The sequence below is a fragment of the Musa acuminata genome, chromosome BXJ1-4 (assembly GCF_036884655.1).
Source record: "Musa acuminata AAA Group cultivar baxijiao chromosome BXJ1-4, Cavendish_Baxijiao_AAA, whole genome shotgun sequence".
Taxonomy (NCBI): domain Eukaryota; kingdom Viridiplantae; phylum Streptophyta; class Magnoliopsida; order Zingiberales; family Musaceae; genus Musa; species Musa acuminata.
Genome location: NC_088330.1, coordinates 36,814,669 through 36,834,835, shown reverse-complemented (window position 1 = coordinate 36,834,835; position 20,167 = coordinate 36,814,669). Strand labels below are relative to the sequence as shown.

General features: G+C 35.2%; 1 protein-coding gene across 2 annotated transcripts; it reads left to right on the top strand.

Annotated features, from left to right (window-relative positions):
* Positions 1-2,505: 2,505 nt before the first annotated feature.
* LOC135661954 (5'-3' exoribonuclease 4-like) lies at positions 2,506-19,529 on the top strand. 2 transcript variants are annotated; one of them, XM_065176579.1, is made up of 22 exons: positions 2,506-2,839; positions 4,925-5,027; positions 5,121-5,197; positions 5,279-5,470; positions 5,636-5,755; positions 5,841-5,903; positions 6,796-6,921; positions 7,041-7,205; positions 7,366-7,443; positions 9,280-9,366; positions 11,642-11,722; positions 14,201-14,296; positions 14,853-14,923; positions 15,668-15,796; positions 15,923-15,999; positions 16,107-16,147; positions 16,253-16,327; positions 16,420-16,574; positions 16,676-16,780; positions 16,890-16,965; positions 18,315-18,394; positions 18,637-19,529. In XM_065176579.1, exons 1-22 carry the CDS (start codon positions 2,633-2,635, stop codon positions 19,343-19,345), a joined length of 2,913 nt encoding a protein of 970 aa, XP_065032651.1. In that variant the 5' UTR covers positions 2,506-2,632; the 3' UTR covers positions 19,346-19,529. The 2 variants fall into 2 exon arrangements, with proteins under 2 accessions (XP_065032651.1, XP_065032646.1); XM_065176574.1 differs by having other exon boundaries at positions 18,631-19,529.
* The last annotated feature ends 638 nt before the right edge of the window (positions 19,530-20,167 follow it).

Here is a 20,167-nt window from a genome sequence, read left to right as displayed (position 1 = left end):
TGAACATTCCAAATATATGTTTGGATGTTTATGATGACTTTTCCGTGTGGGTTAAACGATGATTTGATTTTATATGCACTTCACCTAATAATTCACAAGAAAAATAGGAAAGATACAAATCATCTATCAAATCTCACTATCTCGGGAAGGCAAAAAAACCTGCATACACGGCCTAAGTTAATCTTTATCTACCAACATTAGATCTATTATGAAGATAAGAAATTAAATATATATTTTTGATATTTTAATTTGAATTAACTAATAATAATCATAGTTATAATTAGTTAACCCATTTTCGGGTGAATGTTAGCTAGAGATAAGCCCTTATTATTTTAATAACATAAGCACTTATTATTTTGGAGATAACATAAAAAAAAACTTAAGAACCGAAAAAAAAAAATCATAATATGTCTCTCTACCATAGGACAAGTGATACATATTAACCACATAAGTTAAACTATATCTATTGTAATATATTATAAAATTAAAATATAAAAAATACGTAAATGTGTATATGTTAAATTGGGTAACCCAATGAAAGTAAATTTAGGTCTAAAATTAATTTGATCATTTTTATTTGTTCTTGGAGCTCAATATGTTTCTTCTCTTTCTATGCATGTATAATATCAAATTCTAGTTAGTCGAATCCTAATCGAATGCTTCAATCGTCTACATAATTGATAAACAAAGTTTTAAATCTCAAATTAATTTCAACTCGATTTGTTTGCGAACAATATAATTCAAATATGAATCATAATTTATTGGCTATTTTTGTGGCCATAGGAAATTAGGGTTTATGGATACCGACAATAAATTAAGTATTGATTCAAATGACAAAAATTCATTGTATTATTTCATAAATAATTTCAACTATCCCAATTTGAGTTCCAAAGTTAGTTGTCAATCCAAATTACAAAGACAAATTGACTTCATCCTGTTTATAAATCTTGGTGTAAATCGAGAACCACCAATAAACTTGATCTTAAATCAAATTGATTGAATGAGTGCAAGTGATAGTTTATAGAGGAGAGAGAATATCTTAAATCATGTCACTAAGTGAATAATATATATATATATTATAATTTATGCTTCTATTGATAGGTTAATTATAATTTAATATGTATGAAACTCGGACAGTACATACAAATTTTACATTGAATGAATATTAAATTAAATACTGCCCGAAGTTTAAAATTTATATTTAATCATGGCAAATACTTATTTTGATTTAACGAACTTACAGATAGGAGCAAAATGGAGTTCGAACCACTAATTTTTCTGTGTATAGGCTTGTTGAAGGGTACAATGGCCTCGTCTTGCATGAACTGTATCGATCAATATTTATTGATCCAGATATAGACTTATACCCGTTCCTTCATTTTCAAATGTTCGATATTTATTGATCCATCTGTAAACTTAAATGTATACCAACCATTTTCAAGTTGTCAAGCTTTATCATCCGGTCCATCTGTTTATTATTATTATTATTATTTATCGACTTTCATTCTGCTATTTTTTTCTTAATTTTTTTTAACGATTAATAGATAATCATATTTTTATTTTTAAATAAACTTGAGAAATGAAAGGTTTAAGATTTAAAATATCTTACCTTGTGTTCATGATAAAATCGATTAAAAAATAAATAAAAGAAAACATTACGACTTATCATTATTGAGCGAATATAAATTTCAAAGAGATATGATGGATGACAAAAGTTTCTGAGCTGGGTTAAATATGGAAACTTCATCTTCATTAAAAGAATAAGATGTTATTTATTAGGTCCCTTTGATTCTGATGGTAAGAAAATTATTATGATGGATGGTAAAGAAAGAGGAGAGAAAATAACTTGTGTAATTACAATACATTTTAACTGGAGATATCTCGGGACATGCATGCAATTATGATAATATTTTGTGAGTCATTTTGATTTAGAAAATATTGGAGTCATTTTGTTGTTTTTCTACGTGCACATATGCACAGTTTATTACAAACTCTTTATAACAAAAAAGATTTATATCTTCAAAATAACCTTAGATGTCCATTTTGAATAAATAAAAGTAATTTCATAAGAAACCCATGCTTTATAATATAATATACACATATGTATTGTCTTTGCTTTTTTGCAATTAAAACACAACGTGGAGAGAGATATGGGTGAAGTAAAAGAGTCTAAAGGAAAATAGAATAAAAAATACAAATACATTTATTTATTTGCATTCCTCAAATTCAATTATAATGATGAAAATTAGGTCATTTAGGCTTGTGATGAGTGTTAAAGGAAGGAGAATATATGCAAAGATATCCAACCTCGAATAGACTAAATTACCCCTAAGACGATCAGCTAAAGTTCATGGTGGCAGATACGTACATATAAGGATATCCTACCTCACATAGACTAAATTACTCCTGAGGCGATCGGCGATGACGGCCTCTCTCACCGACTTTTGGCCGAGGGTAATTTAGTTATTCAGCACAGGCATTAACAAATTATTTCCTCGGTTCGGTCCGGCGCTCCCATCCATTCGCTCTTTCCTTTTTCCTTCCTCTTCTCCCGTGCCCTCCAGTCGTCGAGACCGAGAAGGCGATCGCGAGTTCTCGAGACGAGGGCGAGCCAGAGAGAAGAGGATGAGGTATGGGAGTTCCGGCCTTCTACCGATGGCTCGCCGATCGCTACCCGCTCTCGATCTCGGACGTGATCGAGCAGGAGCCCGCCGAGGGCATGGGCGGCGCCCCCCTTCCCTTGGATCTCACCGAGCCTAACCCTAACGGCTTCGAATTCGACAATCTCTACTTGGACATGAACGGCATCATCCACCCCTGCTTCCACCCCGATGGAAGGGTGAGCATGCTCCTCTTCTGTTGGGTCATTTGCTTCTTGCCCTATATTTTTGCTTTCGCGTGAGGAATATAGATGCAGATTTGATGATGCTATCGACGTAGATAAAGGATATCCGTGATTGTCTGTATGAAACATTTTGGTAGGTAGCTTTTAGATCTTGGGTAGATGAGGTGAAACAACAAATTTCTAGGTTACGAGTTATTTGAATCAGGAACGCATCCATAAATCTATATACTGCGGCGTGCTTAGAACGAATCAAGTTGATTTAATGTTTGTGCTCGGGCCGTGGTAGGTTTTGTGATAGCACACGAAGTGAATACTAAGTCAACCGGCTATTTTGTGGTCTTTAATTATGTGTTTTTGCATGTTTGTTATGGTTCAGGTCCAAATGATTGCTCATCATGCCCACCTATGATAAGCTTAAAACCATTGTTTTCATTAGCATATGAACTTTCAAGAAATAGCACTGAAGATTTGGAATAGCAAGTTTCTTGATATTGTCTGAAGGCCTTTGATATAAGGTACCACAAATATGAGAAGGTTAATTGGATGTTTAGCATGTTGCATGAACAAGTTAGATGGTGATACAAAGAATTCAAGGTTCTTGTGACACATGGGCCAATAGTTCCTTTAAAGAATGAGTCCTTAATTGAAACTTACAGAAATAAAATTTTCTCTTGAGGAATCTTCACAAAGGTTGACCAAAATGCAATGCTATTGACTGGAAAATTTGCTGTGGTCAAGAAAGGAAACCTTGACTAGTTAAATGAGTGACAATAGGCTACTTCTTTGGTGTCATGCATGGATTTAATTGCCTTAGCAATTCGATCCGGCACAAGCTGAATGCAAGTCAGAAAGAAGTGCTAGTACAATAATTGGTTGGTGAGGGAAGGAAACAGAATAGTATCGGTATGACAAAACTTTCCTCTACTGGAGGTAGTGATTTGGGATCAATATGCTAACCCATTGTCTAGGTGCTTAATTGAGATAGTCACTAATTGGGAGTCAAGGAAGGATACTATTTTTTGCATAAAGTTTGAGTGGCCTACTACTGATAACTTGGGAATTAGCAATTTGGTCCATGTTGTTCATGTCAGTGAAAGTTCCTAGACAGTGGGTTATTTGAATTACGACTGAACAACATGCCTAAAGTATCAATTATCATAATTAATATAGGAATTGCTTATGACTTGGAATCCTTCTCTTTAGGCAATCATTCTCCCTGTCTGAATGCTGTTTCCTATTTCAAGTATGATGCAGCCTTAATGTTTATTACAAAACTTAAGACCTTGGGAAATGCAGCACTAGTTCATATTCTTCAGCTATCAATGCTATCATGTCCTTCCTTGTTGGCTGCTTGGTTCAATGTGTTTCTCCATAGAATCTGCAGCTGTTGCATCTAAGGTTCGCCGTACCGTACCGTACCGGCGTTTCGACCCGGGCTCGGTACCGGTACGGTACGGTATACCGCTTGGTACACCCAGGTGTACCGAACACTGTAGCACTACTACAGTGCACTGCTACAGTGCTCGGTACGGGCGGACCGGTACAGGGCGGTCCGCGTACCGCTAGCCTGTCGGACCGGTACGTACCGCCCGTACCGGGCGGTACAGTCTGGTACGGCAAACCTTGGTTGCATCATCATCACTAGTTTCTTCAGGTGCTTTGTAAGGTATAGAAATGGGTTAAACAACAGTAATTACAGTAGTGGATTTGCATTTAAACTTACTTTACTTTTCATATCAAAAAGCAGTTATAACAATGATTAAGTAATTGCACAGACAGGTTTTTGCTACAAGTACAAGCAATATAAGTTATGAACATAGTCTAATAATTCATTCCACTATTCTATAGAAACCTAAAAATTGCTGATTAGATGTATGCCAATTTTCACCTGGTGAAGCAGTGTACTGTTAAAATGAAAAAGCTTGCGTAAAGTCATGTATTATATTCTTCAAAACAAAGAGCTGAATATATCATTTGGTTATGAAAGCTACTGCCTTACATATTGTGAAATTGAGAACATCATATACCGTCTAATCAATTATTGCCACATTGAGTGATTAACGTTCTTTGTACGTGCAGCCTCTGCCTGCTACTTATGATGATGTTTTCAAGTCCATCTTTGACTATATAGATCATCTCTTTGGACTCGTACGTCCCCGAAAGCTGTTGTATATGGCAATAGGTGAGCGGCATAGATTCTTATGTGTTGTCTTCATGGTTGGCTGTCTTTGCAGCATAATTTATCTGGATTATATACTTTTCTGAATTTCTTCAGATGGTGTCGCTCCAAGGGCTAAGATGAATCAGCAACGTTCCCGACGTTTTAGAGCTGCAAAAGATGCAGCTGAGGCAGTAAGTAGAATCTTATTGTTGTTGGCAAGAATTACTGTGGCTCTCTTTAACATGAAAATACCAACTCGGTGCATTCCCCAGGCGGCTGAAGAGGAAAGATTGAGAGAAGAGTTTGAGTCTGAAGGAAGAAAATTGTTTTCTACGGAGAAGCCTGAGACAGCAGATTCAAATGTTATAACTCCGGGGACTGAGTTCATGGCTGTCCTCTCCGTTGCACTCCAGTATTATGTGCATTTGAGATTGAATTGCACCCCTGGATGGCAGTCAATTAAGGTGTTAACCTGCTTGTATCAAGTACTTGATGCATGATTTAGGGTCATATAGTTTCCCTTGCTCAGCGATGTAATCATTGCTGGTTTTATTTCGTCAATCACTTGATTTCAGGAAACTATTCTGTAATTGTTTTCATGGAGATGTGCATTGGGTGATTATTTGAAGGTTATATTGTCTGATGCAAATGTGCCTGGAGAGGGTGAACACAAAATTATGTCATACATCCGCTTACAACGCAGTCTTCCTGGTTTCAACCCGAACACACGCCATTGTTTATATGGCCTGGTGTGTATAATTGCTGACTTTTTTTGCAGTTTCCCTTTATGTATTTGTTTATCTGTTTTCTTAATATGGCTCTACTATTTTGCAGGATGCAGATCTGATCATGCTTTCTTTGGCAACTCATGAGGTCCATTTTTCGATCTTACGTGAGGTATGCAAAGTTTGTCCTGTGATTCTGACATGGATCAACATTTCATTAGTTAAGTATCTCTAATGACATGCTTTTGTATTCCTAGCCACAAGTATATAGATACGGGATGCCGTTATGACAAGATGGTATGAACTATGAACAAGTTGATGAATGAATTTTTTAAAGAAATAGGATATTTTATAACAAAGATAGAGCAAGAGAAATGCTTTCAGACACATAATGTATGACAAAGTTTCACATATACTTGGGAGTGTTAGATTGTGCAGTTATGTATGATGATCAGTGATGAAAAATGATTGGCATCCATATTTATTCATTGTGAAATAAATTATTTTCTATGACATGATACTTAGAGAATGTAGAGAAGATATAAAATAAATAAGCACATTAATTTTATTAGTAATAATTTGACATCCAATATAACTGTTAGGAAAATAATCGATCTTGTCATATAGCCATCTCATGTAGAATAATTAAAACATCAGCATTCAAGAAAACAATGTATTCTAAAGAAGTACTTGTTAAATTTATCGCAGTCATCTGAGAAGTGTATAATTCTTTTAACAATTATTTGAAAAAGAATTGAATACTTTGAGGAAGTATCTGATGCATGTTAAAGAAGTATCTGACAAGTATCTTATCCCGTACTTACCCAATATGAATATATGAAGCAATTTAAAGTATCCATGTTCTGCAGACTTTAAGATATGAATATGCATAGTATGTAAATTTTATGCATGTGTAACAATATAGGTATTTGCTTGTACATGCATTCATATCAGGTACTGCCCGGTACATGCATTTATGTACATGGACAAACATCTTTTATTGCTTCAGTCCACATTTGACTGAGCTATATGTTAACTAGAAGTTTTTGCAACTGACTTTACAGGTGATATCCATGCCAGGGCAACAGGAGAAATGCTTCAGTTGTGGTCAAATTGGACATCTTGCAGCTGACTGTAGAGAAGATAAGAAGTCTGCAGATGGTACACCTATTTACAAAAAGAAATATCAGGTAGCATACTAAACAATGAAATATGTCACATGACCTGGTTATTCGATTCATCGGTCATAAATTATTGCATGTTATGATCAATATGTCCTTGTACACTAAGTTTTTTATTGTGTCCACAGTTTCTTAACATCTGGGTTTTGCGAGAGTACTTGGAGAATGACTTGGAAATATGTGATGCTCCATTTGCAATCAACTTTGAACGGCTTGTGGATGATTTTGTCTTTTTATGTTTTTTTGTTGGAAATGACTTTCTCCCACATATGCCCACTTTGGAGATTCGCGAGGTTGGTAGCCTACTGAGTCCTCTTCTCCTGTTTGGTCTTTGTTCCTTTTGGATTTTACTTTTTAGATCGTTGCACACATTTCAGATGATCTATCAGAATCTTTATAAAATTAGGAGACCTAGTGTCTATGCATATGCTAAAGATGACTTTGATGCTGCAGGGTGCAATAAATCTTCTTATGTTTGTTTATAAAAGGGAGTTTATAGCGATGGGTGGTTACCTCACAGATTCTGGTGAGGTAATTTCTCTCCAACTGCTGTTCTATTACCTGGATACATGGTTTCTTCAAGTGGTTATTATTCAAAATGTCAAGTATGCTAAATTACACACAACTTTAAATATGACGTGCAATATTTTTCCATTTATGAATTGAATGTTCACTTAGTTAAGAGTTGACTTTTTACAGAATGCCTGTAAGGTATGTGTTTCGCTTCTGCTCCATTGATGGCAATCCTATATTGCTCATTCGGCTTAGATGGTTGGGTTCCACACTTCCTAATTCAGCATCTATTACATAGATTTTTTATCCAGAATTAATCAATCCTAGATGAAGTATATAATGAAGGCAACGCCTGATTTAACTGTTTTAATTCTTTGTGTCATCCAACAATCTTAATAGAGATGGTGAACACGATATCATCTCCAGTAGTTAGGCTACCAGGAGACGTGGATGCAAGATGTGCTATATGGCAAAAAGGCACATCCATCAAAAACGATTCGAATGTTTGATATTCACATGGCATCCCTCAGCAGTTAAGTTTCCAGTACAGTTGGAGGAGGTAAAAATAATAAAAAAATTGTGTACAGCGGGGAAACATCTACCTGAAAATCTAACCATTCAATTTTCTTCATTCATACCTGCTGCCGCTAATGAAGTCTTAGCTTTTGGATGAATTCCCTCGGATTTGAGTCCTTTGCTGATACATGATCGTCAAACATCATACTTACTGCTTGTTCTACAAAATTTCTGTTTTAAATTTATGAAACATAAGCTTAAATAGCATGTTGAAAATTCTCAAGAATTTTTTGCCGTGGTGGAGACCAACTTTATTCTGGTCTTGTTTCCTTCTTTACATTAGACATTGTATTTTCGATTGGTCGCCAGACCTTGATTCGTCATGAGTGGTAACCCTGTTGCAAACAGCAGATCACTATATTTTGGATTATTGATATTGACCCTGTAGCAACAAAGATCCAGATAAGCAAAAACCTTGCAACTTAAGTTTTTAGGATGTCGTATTGGTCTGCGCACCATGAACCATTTGCTGTGTATACAATTCTTATCCTTTATGTACCACTATTGTCTTATTAAGTGCTAGGCTGTATTTTTCTTGTTTCTCTGGAATCTTGATTTGGAGGCATTTATATTCAGTTTAACTTTTGATCTCTCTTCTAGTTTTTGTTCAGTCACTCATATAACATAAAAAGTCTCAATTTTTCTAGTGTTTTTATTGATCTAGTGGCTCTGCTCAGCATGGTTTTTTGCTGGCAGATCAGTTGTACTTGCAGCATCAGCTGAACATATGTCAAAGTTTCAAACATTTTCTTCAGGAAAAACAAGGATTTCTGTTATTCAATGTCTACCCACGGCCAAACATCTTATTCCTATAGTTATGAAACATCAGTTGTACCTCAACATATATCTAGGTGAAAGATGTTATTAATGAGAAATTAGGTGCAAGGATGACATGAATTAGTAAATAATATGCCTCAAAAGTGATGAAACTGGAGGTACTTCTCTTCCAACAATATTACCATTATAAAAAAAATTAAATTTTACTACTGTACTGCTATTGATTTTTTGTACGTGTATTTTGAAAATTTTACTGCATGGTCCAATGGTCTTGCTGTTAGGACATTGGACGCTGAATCTGAGTTTAAATGTCAGTGGGCCCTAGTTTATTCAGTCTTCTGAATCTTCTTCAGAAGGTTCTCCAAAAACTAATTAGTAATAATATTTTTTATTATATAATTCTTCTTTTAGGGGCTTTGTTGTTGTATTTGAGAAATAAGCTGATATTATTAATGTGCAGCATCAAATTTGCACTAACATCTGATACTTCCATGCATCTAGGTTTCGTTGGATAGGGTGGAACACTTTATTCAGTCAGTTGCTGTTTATGAAGATCAAATATTTCAAAAGCGGGCTCGCATTCAACAGGTGAAATGTTATGTTTATGCCACCTTGAAAGCACAAATTGCCCATTGCTTGCTATTTACATAACATGTATTTACTCTTTAGCGCATGCATCTATTTGACCATTGCTTTTATTCTTTGAAAGAGGCTCATTTTATGCAGAATTCTTTGTTGATTTTAACACATTTCTACTATCGGATGTTATTAGTATATTACGGTAACTTAGGACAATCTCAATTATCGAACTATGTTTTTTTTGCACATCGAGAAGATGCAAGGAAATGTTGTACATCTTATATGGAATGATTCTTATGTCTCTGATGGTGGTACCTTAATATAAAATGCTAAATTGGCTTATTTTTTTGTAGATAAAATGTAATTAAAAAATGATGATGATAAATGGTTTAAAGTAAAAGAAAAATATTGAGACAATTAGGTGTCATTGTAGATAATATATGTTCATACAATTAGAATAAATGTGGTAAATGAAACTTTAAAGATGATGAAATTGGAGAGGATTGTAGGATTTAATGGTTTCACTTCTGAACTTTGAAAGAATGAGATCAAGAGTAGTTTGATTGACTATTTTATTTAACGAAATATTGAGGATAAGAAAAGATGCATGCTGAATAGAATAAGAAATTTTTATTACCTAACTATAAGAATAAGAGATTTTCTTTGACTGACATTTTTGGAAAGGCTGATTGAAAGAAGAATATGATGCTACATAAGTATTCCCAAAGATCAGTTTCGTTTTATATCTGGATAATCAACCATAGATGTTTTTTATTTGTTGAGGCATTGGTATAGAGAGGAGAGGTTTGTATATAGTTTTATTTTACTTAGGGAAAGCTTATAATAAATTATCCATGAATCATTATCATGATCAACCAAAGAATGATATAAATCAGTAAAATAACTAGCTAGGGCCACTTGAATCACTATCAACTTTTGCATATAAATGTTTTATATCTAGATAATCAACCATAGATTTTTTTATTTATTGAGACAATGGTACAGACAGAAGAGAGATTTGCATATAGTTTTATTTTACTCAGGGAAAGCTTATAATAAAGTACCCATGAATCATTATCATGATGAACCAAAGAATGATATGAATCAGTAAAATAATTAGCTAGGGCTTCTTGAATCATTATCTACTTTTGCATATAAATGTTTTATATCTGGATAATTAACCATAGATTTTTTTTATTTATTGACAATGGTACAGAGAGGAGAGATTTGTATATAGTTTTATTTTACTCGGGAAAAAGCTTATAATAAAGCATCCATGAATCATTATCTTGATCAACCAAAGAATAATATAAATCAGTAAAATAACTCACTAGGGCCTCTTGAATCATTATCAACTTTTGCATATGAATGGTTATTTTTTTTCTAATTTTGTTTTTGGGCCAAAGATTTTAGGGTTGTTTTGCTATTTGGTGTAACATTCTGCAGTTTATAGTTGTATCTCATGTGCACATTAAATTTGTTGAACTGGTCCAATATAGCATCTTGATGATCATTGCTTGTTTCAAGCTCCAAAATTGAGTTTGATTGGGTTAACTAAGGGTGGAAAGTAGTACGATTATTAGGATTTATTTAGGATATGTTTAAAATTATTTTGTTCGGGAAATAAACAGTACTATTGGTATCTAGGGTTTGTTATTGATTTTTGACTATCAGCTTAAAATGCCTAAATACAACTAAAGCAAGTATCTAGTAGTGTCGTGTGTTGGGTGTGTATGCTGGATGGTTTTGGGCTTCTGCCTTTTCTTTGGTCTACCAGTTTTTGTCATTAATTTATTGAAAATAAGACCTATGTTATTGTTAAACATGACGTTCTCTAATCAAGTTCTAGAACTGTTGAATGACTAATTGCCCACAGAGTTATACTGTGGTTTATTTTTTTGATTTATGACTTTTAGTCTGTGGCTTATGGGAGATTACTGGACATATTAAATAAAAATTCAATAATGCCATTTGTGGTAATTTTAACTAAAATTTGACTGCTTGCAGACTAGACATATTTTTATAATGCTTTGTACTCAAACTATACCATTCAATTGACATGATGCAATAACTGTAACTTTCACTTAATATATTATTATCATATTACCTGTTAATTACTTGTGACTGTTGACGTAGCAAATTCTATCTTGAATTAAGAATATTTCTTTTGAATGGTATTATCATATTTTTGTTGATATATGTTAAGTTCTTTTAATTTCAATAAATCTTGTTATTAGTGCTTTCTATTGCAGATAATAACAGAAATTCTGATGATTGATGGCAGGCATATGAGAATAATGAAGAGATAAAGCTTAAAATGCAAAGAGAGGGTTCAGAGGATATTCAATCTGCATACACTGACAAGGTTTGCTTGGTTGTAAATATGGTTATGGCATGAGATATTCATGGACATGTTAGAGACAGTACTTAAGACCAAGGTTTGCAATACACCTGGGCTCGGTACCGGCTCGGTACGGTGTACCGAGCACTGTAGCACTGCTACAGTGCAGTGCAGTGTTACAGTGCACTGTTACAGTGCGGACCGGTACCAGGCGGTCCGCGTACCGCTGGCTTGTCGGACCGGTATGTACCGCCCGTACCGGGCGGTACGATTCGGTATGGCAGACACTGCTTAAGACCATTACCCATGTGTACACACATGTATATCGTTCATTGATTTATGTACAAACATATATGGATATGAATACTGTGTTAACTGCTCTTTTCATTAGATTTTGGCTTGTCAATTTTGATCAGTTTGGTTCCTTTAATATATCTGAGACTAACAAGACACTGGAATAAGCAACAATATTAGAATTAGTTTGTAAGTATTTGGGGCTGGTATATTAGCTCTTTATTTTAACTTGGAGTCTTCATCAGTTGACATCTACTGGTTTGGGGGGCATCTTTGGATGGTTCACTTGGATGCTTTTGGTGTCTAGTAGACAGAAAATAAGTTCATATCTAGATTCCTAAATTTAAAAGCCAAGGGTTAAAATCTAATCATTTTAAATTTAAAAAGTGATAAGCAGCAACCAATTAAGTCTCTAACTGAGTATGGATACATTCTTCTGTAAATAAGGGTCATGCACTGCAGAGGATTGAAAATTTGAAATCATTATAATTTGATGTCTTATTGATCATAATTGTTTTTGTGGCTGTAGTCCTTAGTGAATCATCATATTTCTATTTCTCTCTATATTCTTCTTTCACTGTTTTGCTTTAAAATGCTCTCAACTTTTTCCTTTGATCTTTATTCATGTGTGTGTGTGTCTCTTTCTCTCCCTCTCCCTCCCCCCCCCCCCCCCCCCCTCTCTCTCTCTCTCTATATATATATATATATATATATATATATATATATATATATATTCCACTTCATAAACATGACATTCCTGTTATATCTTTTAACAGTATAGATAAACCTTTTTCTCCCTGGCTGTTTATGGTTGAAAACTTCCTTCAGACTACTATTTTTACATCTTTCTCCTTAACAAATACATCGTTTAGAGCTTTACTTTTTCAACTCTATTTGTTGCACAGGAAGACATTGCAAAGGTTGGTTCTTTGCAATCTGGGTCATGGGTTTGAGGCACAAAAATATCTTTATTTGCTGGGATAATGCAGCTTTATTTTCATACCAAGCATTGTTGTGCACTATGCTAGTGCTTGTGTTTGTGTGTTATGTGGACTCATGTCCACACCAACAAGCCATGTTGGATACATGTCCATGTGTTTACGAGTTAGATATATACTTGTTAGACTTGGTTATTATACTAGTCCAATGTTAAATGATATATAACATAAATGGATTGTTTATTAATTTTGAACATATTAAAAAAGTCTTGGTATTTCACATTCTCACAACAGTACAACATATAATTGTTTTTTGAAATTTATTTAGTCCCGTGTGTCCACTTATGTCCATTTTGTCTCCTTGCCAGATTAGACACTTGGATTCTTGTCCATTTTGGATTGTCATGGTGCCAAATTTTCCACCACATCGTTCAAGTTTGATGTATAACTTTTTTTGTATGACCATTGTTTCTCTCCTTACGTTATGAACCTTTTCTCAGTTGAAGATCACTGCAATAATCATAGGAATAATGGGAAAGGTATGGGGAGGGGTACATATTTTGCTAGTATTCAGCAGCACATAGCCTGATGTCCTTGAGTTTTATGGATTAAGAGGAAATAAAAATGGAAGTATTATGAGTAAAAAATGGTGATTAGAAATATGCACCAAAAAGTTCCATTGATGGGTTAACCGGAATAAATTTTTAATAGTGAAATGCATGAAGTGTAGTGGCATTAGGTATTGATCTGCTTTGGTTGAAGATTAAAATTTTAATATCGTTAACAAAAAAAGTAAGAGTTATTAGCTAAAGAACACGTAAAAGTAACATGTTTTAAATGGGTTTCAGGAAAGATGATGAATAAGAAAGGTAAATGAGTTTTTTGGTCACATCATATCGAAGCATCCTATTGTTGTGAATTATGGTTTTTAACCCATTCTACTCTTGTAATATGCCACTTAAACATGTTGACTTCATTTCAAGGAGCTCAATTATAATCCACTGGATGGTTTGCTAAGCATGCATTTATACCTTTAAGGTAGTAACATTTTATTGCACTTGGAGTTATTTTAATGGATAAATGTGATGTTGCATGCTTGCACCAGTACATGTAAAATAAACTTTTCTCATGTTTAGTTGACTTACTTTTACTGGCCTAAATATGATAGCTTATTCAAATCACTTAAACCATGTTCAATTATTGATGACTAGTAAATTTCAATGGAAATTGTTGCTAAGCTGGATTTTATTTGTGATGTACTGTTTTTCAGGTAAAATTAGGAGAACCTGGATACAAGGAGAGATACTATGCTGAGAAATTTGGAGTCAAAGAACCAAAGTTGATTGATGATGTTAAAAGAGATGTTGTGAGTCACTGGTTTGTACATTATAATTTTCCGTGATTCCATCCGATAATTTTCCATCGTTAGTACATACTCTGTACACAGAAATGCCAAGAGGCAAAAGTTCTAAAACAGTTACAAAAGTTCAGGCTCCAAAAGTTGCAAAACAAACTTTGCTGCTGTTTTAGCAAACAGTATTCAGCCAACCATATTTTTTGAAGTCTAAATGAAGATGCAAATCAGAGAAATATAAATGATAAACAAGCTGCATAGATAATAAAAAAGGATGTGCTTTGACAGTCGTTCGGTATTTTTTGAAGTATTCAGAATGGCTGCTTTCTAAAATTGTTTGAGGTTGTTATAATGGAAGGAAATATGATGTTTCGATGCTTCAGGCCATTGCTTCAAGGTTTTAATTGGAACATATGTTTGATACCTTCATGGATATCGTTATAAAAGCTGGGAACAATTTTTTATTTTTGTGTCTATTTTGCCTATTTGAAGAGCAACTGAGACAACATCAGTGCAATTTTTTTCTTATCTAATTGGTAGGTTAATGATATGTAGTTCTACATCTCAGGTCCAGAAATATGTTGAAGGCCTTTGCTGGATAATGAGATATTACTACCAAGGTGTCTGCTCTTGGCAGTGGTTGGTATTTGATTTTTGGAACTACTATATGTCTTCTGTACATTCTTTGGCATTATGTTAATGTTCATTTCATAATTTTGTGAGAATTGTGTGGTCATTGGTGTCGGAATTGTCTTAATATTTGGAATCTTGATTCTAGTTATCTTAAACTATATGTCCTGAGTTATAAATTATGAACCCGCTTTATCTTTAATAAATCTTACAGATTTTTCCAGAACGTTTACTTTCTATTGATGTATTTGATTGTAAATAACATCAGAAGAAATTAGTGCAGATAACAGATCACTTACCTTTTTGGCATTGTCTCTTTAAGGCAATTGAAGTTGTTTCTGTTTAATAGAAGATACAAATGACCAATAGGGTAAGAGTAACTTTATAGTAATGACTAACACATACATGGTAAAGAAAGGGTACAGTAACACAGATAAAATATATGCACTCGCCCTCTTCAGACACTTAGGGTACTTAAGTTGTAGTTGTTCTGGAATCATGCATTGGACGTGGCTTCTTGGATTAGAATTAAAGTGTATTGTTTGTTAAAAAGGGTACCAGTTACCTTGCATATCGAAGTACAGCTAAGAATACATTAGTGAACAATTATTCCCTAGCTATAGCATCTGTTTTTCACAAGAAAAATAACATCAAACTTTTATCTGACATAGGACTTCATTATCAATCTAATTGCATCTTGGTTACAACTTTACTGCACTCTAAACACATCAAAACTGGTAATTGTTCTCTCAGGTTTTACCCATATCATTATGCCCCTTTCGCATCTGACATTAAAGGTTTGGCTGATTTGGAGATCACGTTTTTTCTGGGTCAACCATTTAAGCCATTTGATCAACTAATGGGAACACTACCAGCTTCTAGGTCAGTTAAAATCTGACTTTCTATGATATTTGCGTATTCTATTGAAGTGTAATGTCGGACTGCAAGTTATTTTGTATTTAACAATTAACACAATGTTTAATTGTAATCTCTCCATGATTTATGTAGCGCAAATGCATTGCCTAAGCATTATGGGGCATTGATGACTGATCCAACATCACCATTAAGTTCCTTCTATCCCAAAGGTAAAACTTTAGCACTTGGACCTTTTGCTTCTTGAATCCTTGTTGTTTTTTGAAAAATTCTATCTTAATTTAAAACACATTTTTTATGCTGTTTTTTAATTATGCAGACCTTGAAATAGACATGAATGGCAAACGCTTCGCATGGCAGGCAAGTCATTTCATCTGATTTGGTAGTTTATGTTATATATCGTCTTTGCTATAGTTCTTTCTAGTGAGTTTATCAGTTTATCTTATAGCAACCTTTTTAATTTAGGGTGTTGCAAAATTACCATTTATTGACGAGAGACGTTTGCTTGCTGAAACCAAGAAACTTGAAGACACTTTAACGGTGTGGAGACTTCCTCCTTATGGTCTTGATTTGTGTGAGCTTTAGCCACATCATTTCTGTTGGAACACTGACCACTGGTAATACTTTCTCAGGAAGAAGAGAGGTCAAGGAATAAGATAATGTTTGATATAATATATGTTCACCATGGTCATCAATTGGCTGCACAAGTTGCTTTATTATATCGGATGTGCTCCCAGTTACCAGTTCAAGAGCCTTCATATTGTATTCCACTAGAAACGAGCTTTAGGTTTGTATGATATGCTTTCTGCATATAAGACATTGAAAAATTCTGGTCATGATTGCACTTTTAACTTCTATCATACATTCTTTTTTAAAATTATTTTTCAGTGATGGAATGAATGGGTTCCTATGTCTGTCTGAAAGAAATCGCTACAGTACATTAATACCTACTCCCATTAAAGGCCTAAGCAGCATCGGGAACAATAGAGTCCTGTAAGTAATTAAATTAATCTTAGACTGGTTTCGGTTCCATTGAAAGATATTCTCGATGTTCATGAAAACTGTATTTGGCATATTTATCTTTCTACCCTTTATTTTGCAGGAATGCCACATATATTAATCCCCAATACCACAAACACATTCCAGAACCTCCTAATGGCGTGAAAATGCCTATGAAGGTAATACCATACTACTATTGTGTTAATCCTTTTGTTTGTTTGGACTGATCAGCTGATCAACTGATCAGTCTTTTTATGGCTTGGTTTTCATGTACAATTATTCGTATTGGATTGGTTGAGGCATGAAAATGGGCAGTTTAGATGTCACAAGCATTGTTTTATACATTCTGCCTCGACCTGGTAAACTTAAACAATAAAGATAACTGAAGAGTTTAAGTTATTTGCAACGAATGCATATTTGGATAGCAATAAATAACTTGGAGCTCAAAAGCATGAACTTCCATGCTGGCTGGCATGCCTGATACAGACACTACCCACATTGATATACCTCCTTATTGGGGTTATCATGTTAGCCAGCTTAGCAACTGTAATATTAAGCCGTACGTTAGATGCTGCAGTGACCACGTTTTCAGATCTCCATAAAGGTTGTTTGAGTGTTCTGGAAGAATGAAATGACAATTATGATAATTTTGTGTCACTGTTGAGGATATAGTTTCGTCAGCATGGAGTTCTGTCAAGCCACTACCAGAATGGAAGTATGCTGTATATATGCTGAAGAATTTTGATGAGATAGTTTGAGCGTGCTTGAAGATTGAGATGACAATCATGATAATTTCGTATCACTATCGAATATATAGTTTTGTCAACATGGAGTACTGTCAAAGTGTCAATCCACCCTCAGAATGCAAGTATGCAGTATATATGGCCAAGAAACTTGATGACATAGGGCTAGGAGGGTTTGGGAAACGCAGGAAATGGGATTTGCATGGAGAAACATGGAGAGGAGTCATAAAACACATGGGTTTTAAAAATAGCCAAGTAAAAATGAATTTTAACAACATCCTTCCGTTCTTATTTACTTATTATATCTTATTACCTTAGAAAGATGTAGGTTTCCTGTACACATTTAATAGTCACTTGCAGTACTGTTCACCAGAATGGTGCATGCCACCTTCTACAGCCAGCAAAAACCAAATTTTTATGCTTGCCATATGGCAAGGGTGCATTTTACTCTGGTTTTATGTATGCCATATATGTAGAGCTATCTATTTGTTCAAAATGTTTCTATCAAACATATTTTCTGTTTGGTAGAGCTATCTATTTAGGTAGTAAGATATTTTCTGTTTATCAAACATATTTTATATATGCCATATATGTAGAGCTATCTATTTGGGTAGTGCCACTAGATACTTAAACAAGTCATTTGCAATGGTTATATTTACTTTCTCATTATATTTTCTGGACCAATTAATCTTACCTCTATAATGAGCTTGATTTCTTACCATGAAGTGAAAAATATTGATATGCGATGCCCCACTTTAATACTCATGTTAAACCTGCTTTGACAGATTTTGAGATATCAAGACATCAAACCTTTCCCCATGTTGTGGCACGAAGACAACAATGGACGGCGTCAAAGTAGGGAGAGGTGAATGAACACTTTATAGTTATTTATTCCCTGCATATTGATGATTTTATATATAGCTGTGCTATGAGATGGATTCTGGGCACCAAATAGGGATCAAGGCTTCAGCTTTAGAAAGAATATGGCTTGCTGATGATACAGATAAAAAACCTTCATTAGGAGGCTTAACAAAAACTTGTTATATAATGCTACCAATATAACTTTGTACAGTTGTGATATGGTGATGTGTTGGATCCTAGTTTCAGGCCTCAGGTGTCTGGAGCGCTGTCTGGCCATCTCCTTGGAGAAGCAGCTCATCGTCTTGTTAAAAACTCTCTACAAATCAGATCGAACAATAATACTGGCTTGCTTGACACACCATACCGCAACGTTCCAAATTTTGGCAACAAATCCAGGCCAGCTGGACCATTGGGATATGAAAGAGGCTTCTTTGAGGATTCAAATTACCATCAGTATTCTAGCAGTAGTTTTCTGGGTTTCTCCAACTCCAGGCCTAAATTTCATGATGGTGCTCAATTTGGTAGACAAAACATAAGGATGCAGGGGATGTCAAATTCTCAGGGCCAGCATGATAGTATAAGAACAGAAATGTCGCGTCTGACAGTGGGAGAGGGCCCAAAGGTGCAACCACACCCGCAGATGCCGAATGCTGGGGGCTCTTCGTACCATCAACAACAGCTGATCCAGAATGCTGGCCCGCCTCCACCATTCCCGCCCATGGACTGGATTGATAAGCAAATGATGAGGGGGTTTGGGGGTGGGTTTGTTAGTCGGCAAGAGCCCATGGAATGGCCAAGTAAACAGCCTCTGGTCAGAGGTAATCATGCTGGTGGATTTGGCAGACATGAGATATCCTCTAGGAGTCCAAACGACAAGCAGCAGCAGGCGAACAAGGTTTACCGGATAAAGCTACAAATGCCGCAAGAGCCACCAGATTCAAGCACCCAGCAGTGAACGCCAGATACGTTAGCACCTTCACCTCGTTATGATGTACTAGTGTTGTAACCTATATGTCTCGGGGGTATGCTCCAGTGTAACCTAGTATATGATAGCATGAACTCTGTCATTTGGCTTTCATTTTGTTGGCTCTGTATCCCCTTTCACGTTGTACCAATGCAAAGTGGTAGGACTTGCACAATGATCTTGTTTTCACATCTTCTACTCTACTTATCCCGTGCGTTTACTTATCTTTGATATCAAATAAATCTTTTAATGCATGATTTTAAATTATTTTGAATGAAACCATTGGAGACATGTATACCCGTTTTACGGATATCGTTAATGGTTTAAAAGCTCTTAGCAAATTCTAAAGTAACTTCAAATGGAGGATAACTCAATATTGTCTCTCATTCATTTAGCTTTGTTTTCGGTTCAAGTTGATGCTTTCTTGGTTTCGGTACGGAATAAATCAGGCGCTGGCTAAATTCGCATTTTAATTGCAGGCTCCAACCCTCCACCAGAAACAGAGCCGTTTCCTCCGAGCGGGTCTTCCCATAGCACCCACCCACCAGTCACTGTGGTCCCCATGCCGCTTGCTGAATGTCCCAACGTGGAAACGCGCCATCGGTCTTAGTCCCCGCAATCTGCATGGACATTCTAGCAGTTTAAAGGAAGGCATGGTGTGTGCGGTTAACGAAGTGAAGAATTCGGGTCCTGCGGTTACCATCATCTCGGTGGAAGCAGCAGCGTGAGCAGCATATTGCAAAAAGAAGAGAAAAAAAAAAACTGACCTGATAATTGGCTATGTCATGCTCAACATCCGAGCGGACGTCCTCC

Excerpts from the sequence above, each read along its gene's own strand:
- LOC135661954 (XM_065176574.1), top strand. The coding sequence starts at position 2,633 with ATGGGAGTTCCGGCCTTCTACCGATGGCTCGCCGATCGCTACCCGCTC. Across the intron at positions 2,840-4,924 it reads GCTTCCACCCCGATGGAAGG|CCTCTGCCTGCTACTTATGA; the intron begins GTGAGCATGCTC and ends TTGTACGTGCAG. Across the intron at positions 7,444-9,279 it reads ACCTCACAGATTCTGGTGAG|GTTTCGTTGGATAGGGTGGA; the intron begins GTAATTTCTCTC and ends CCATGCATCTAG.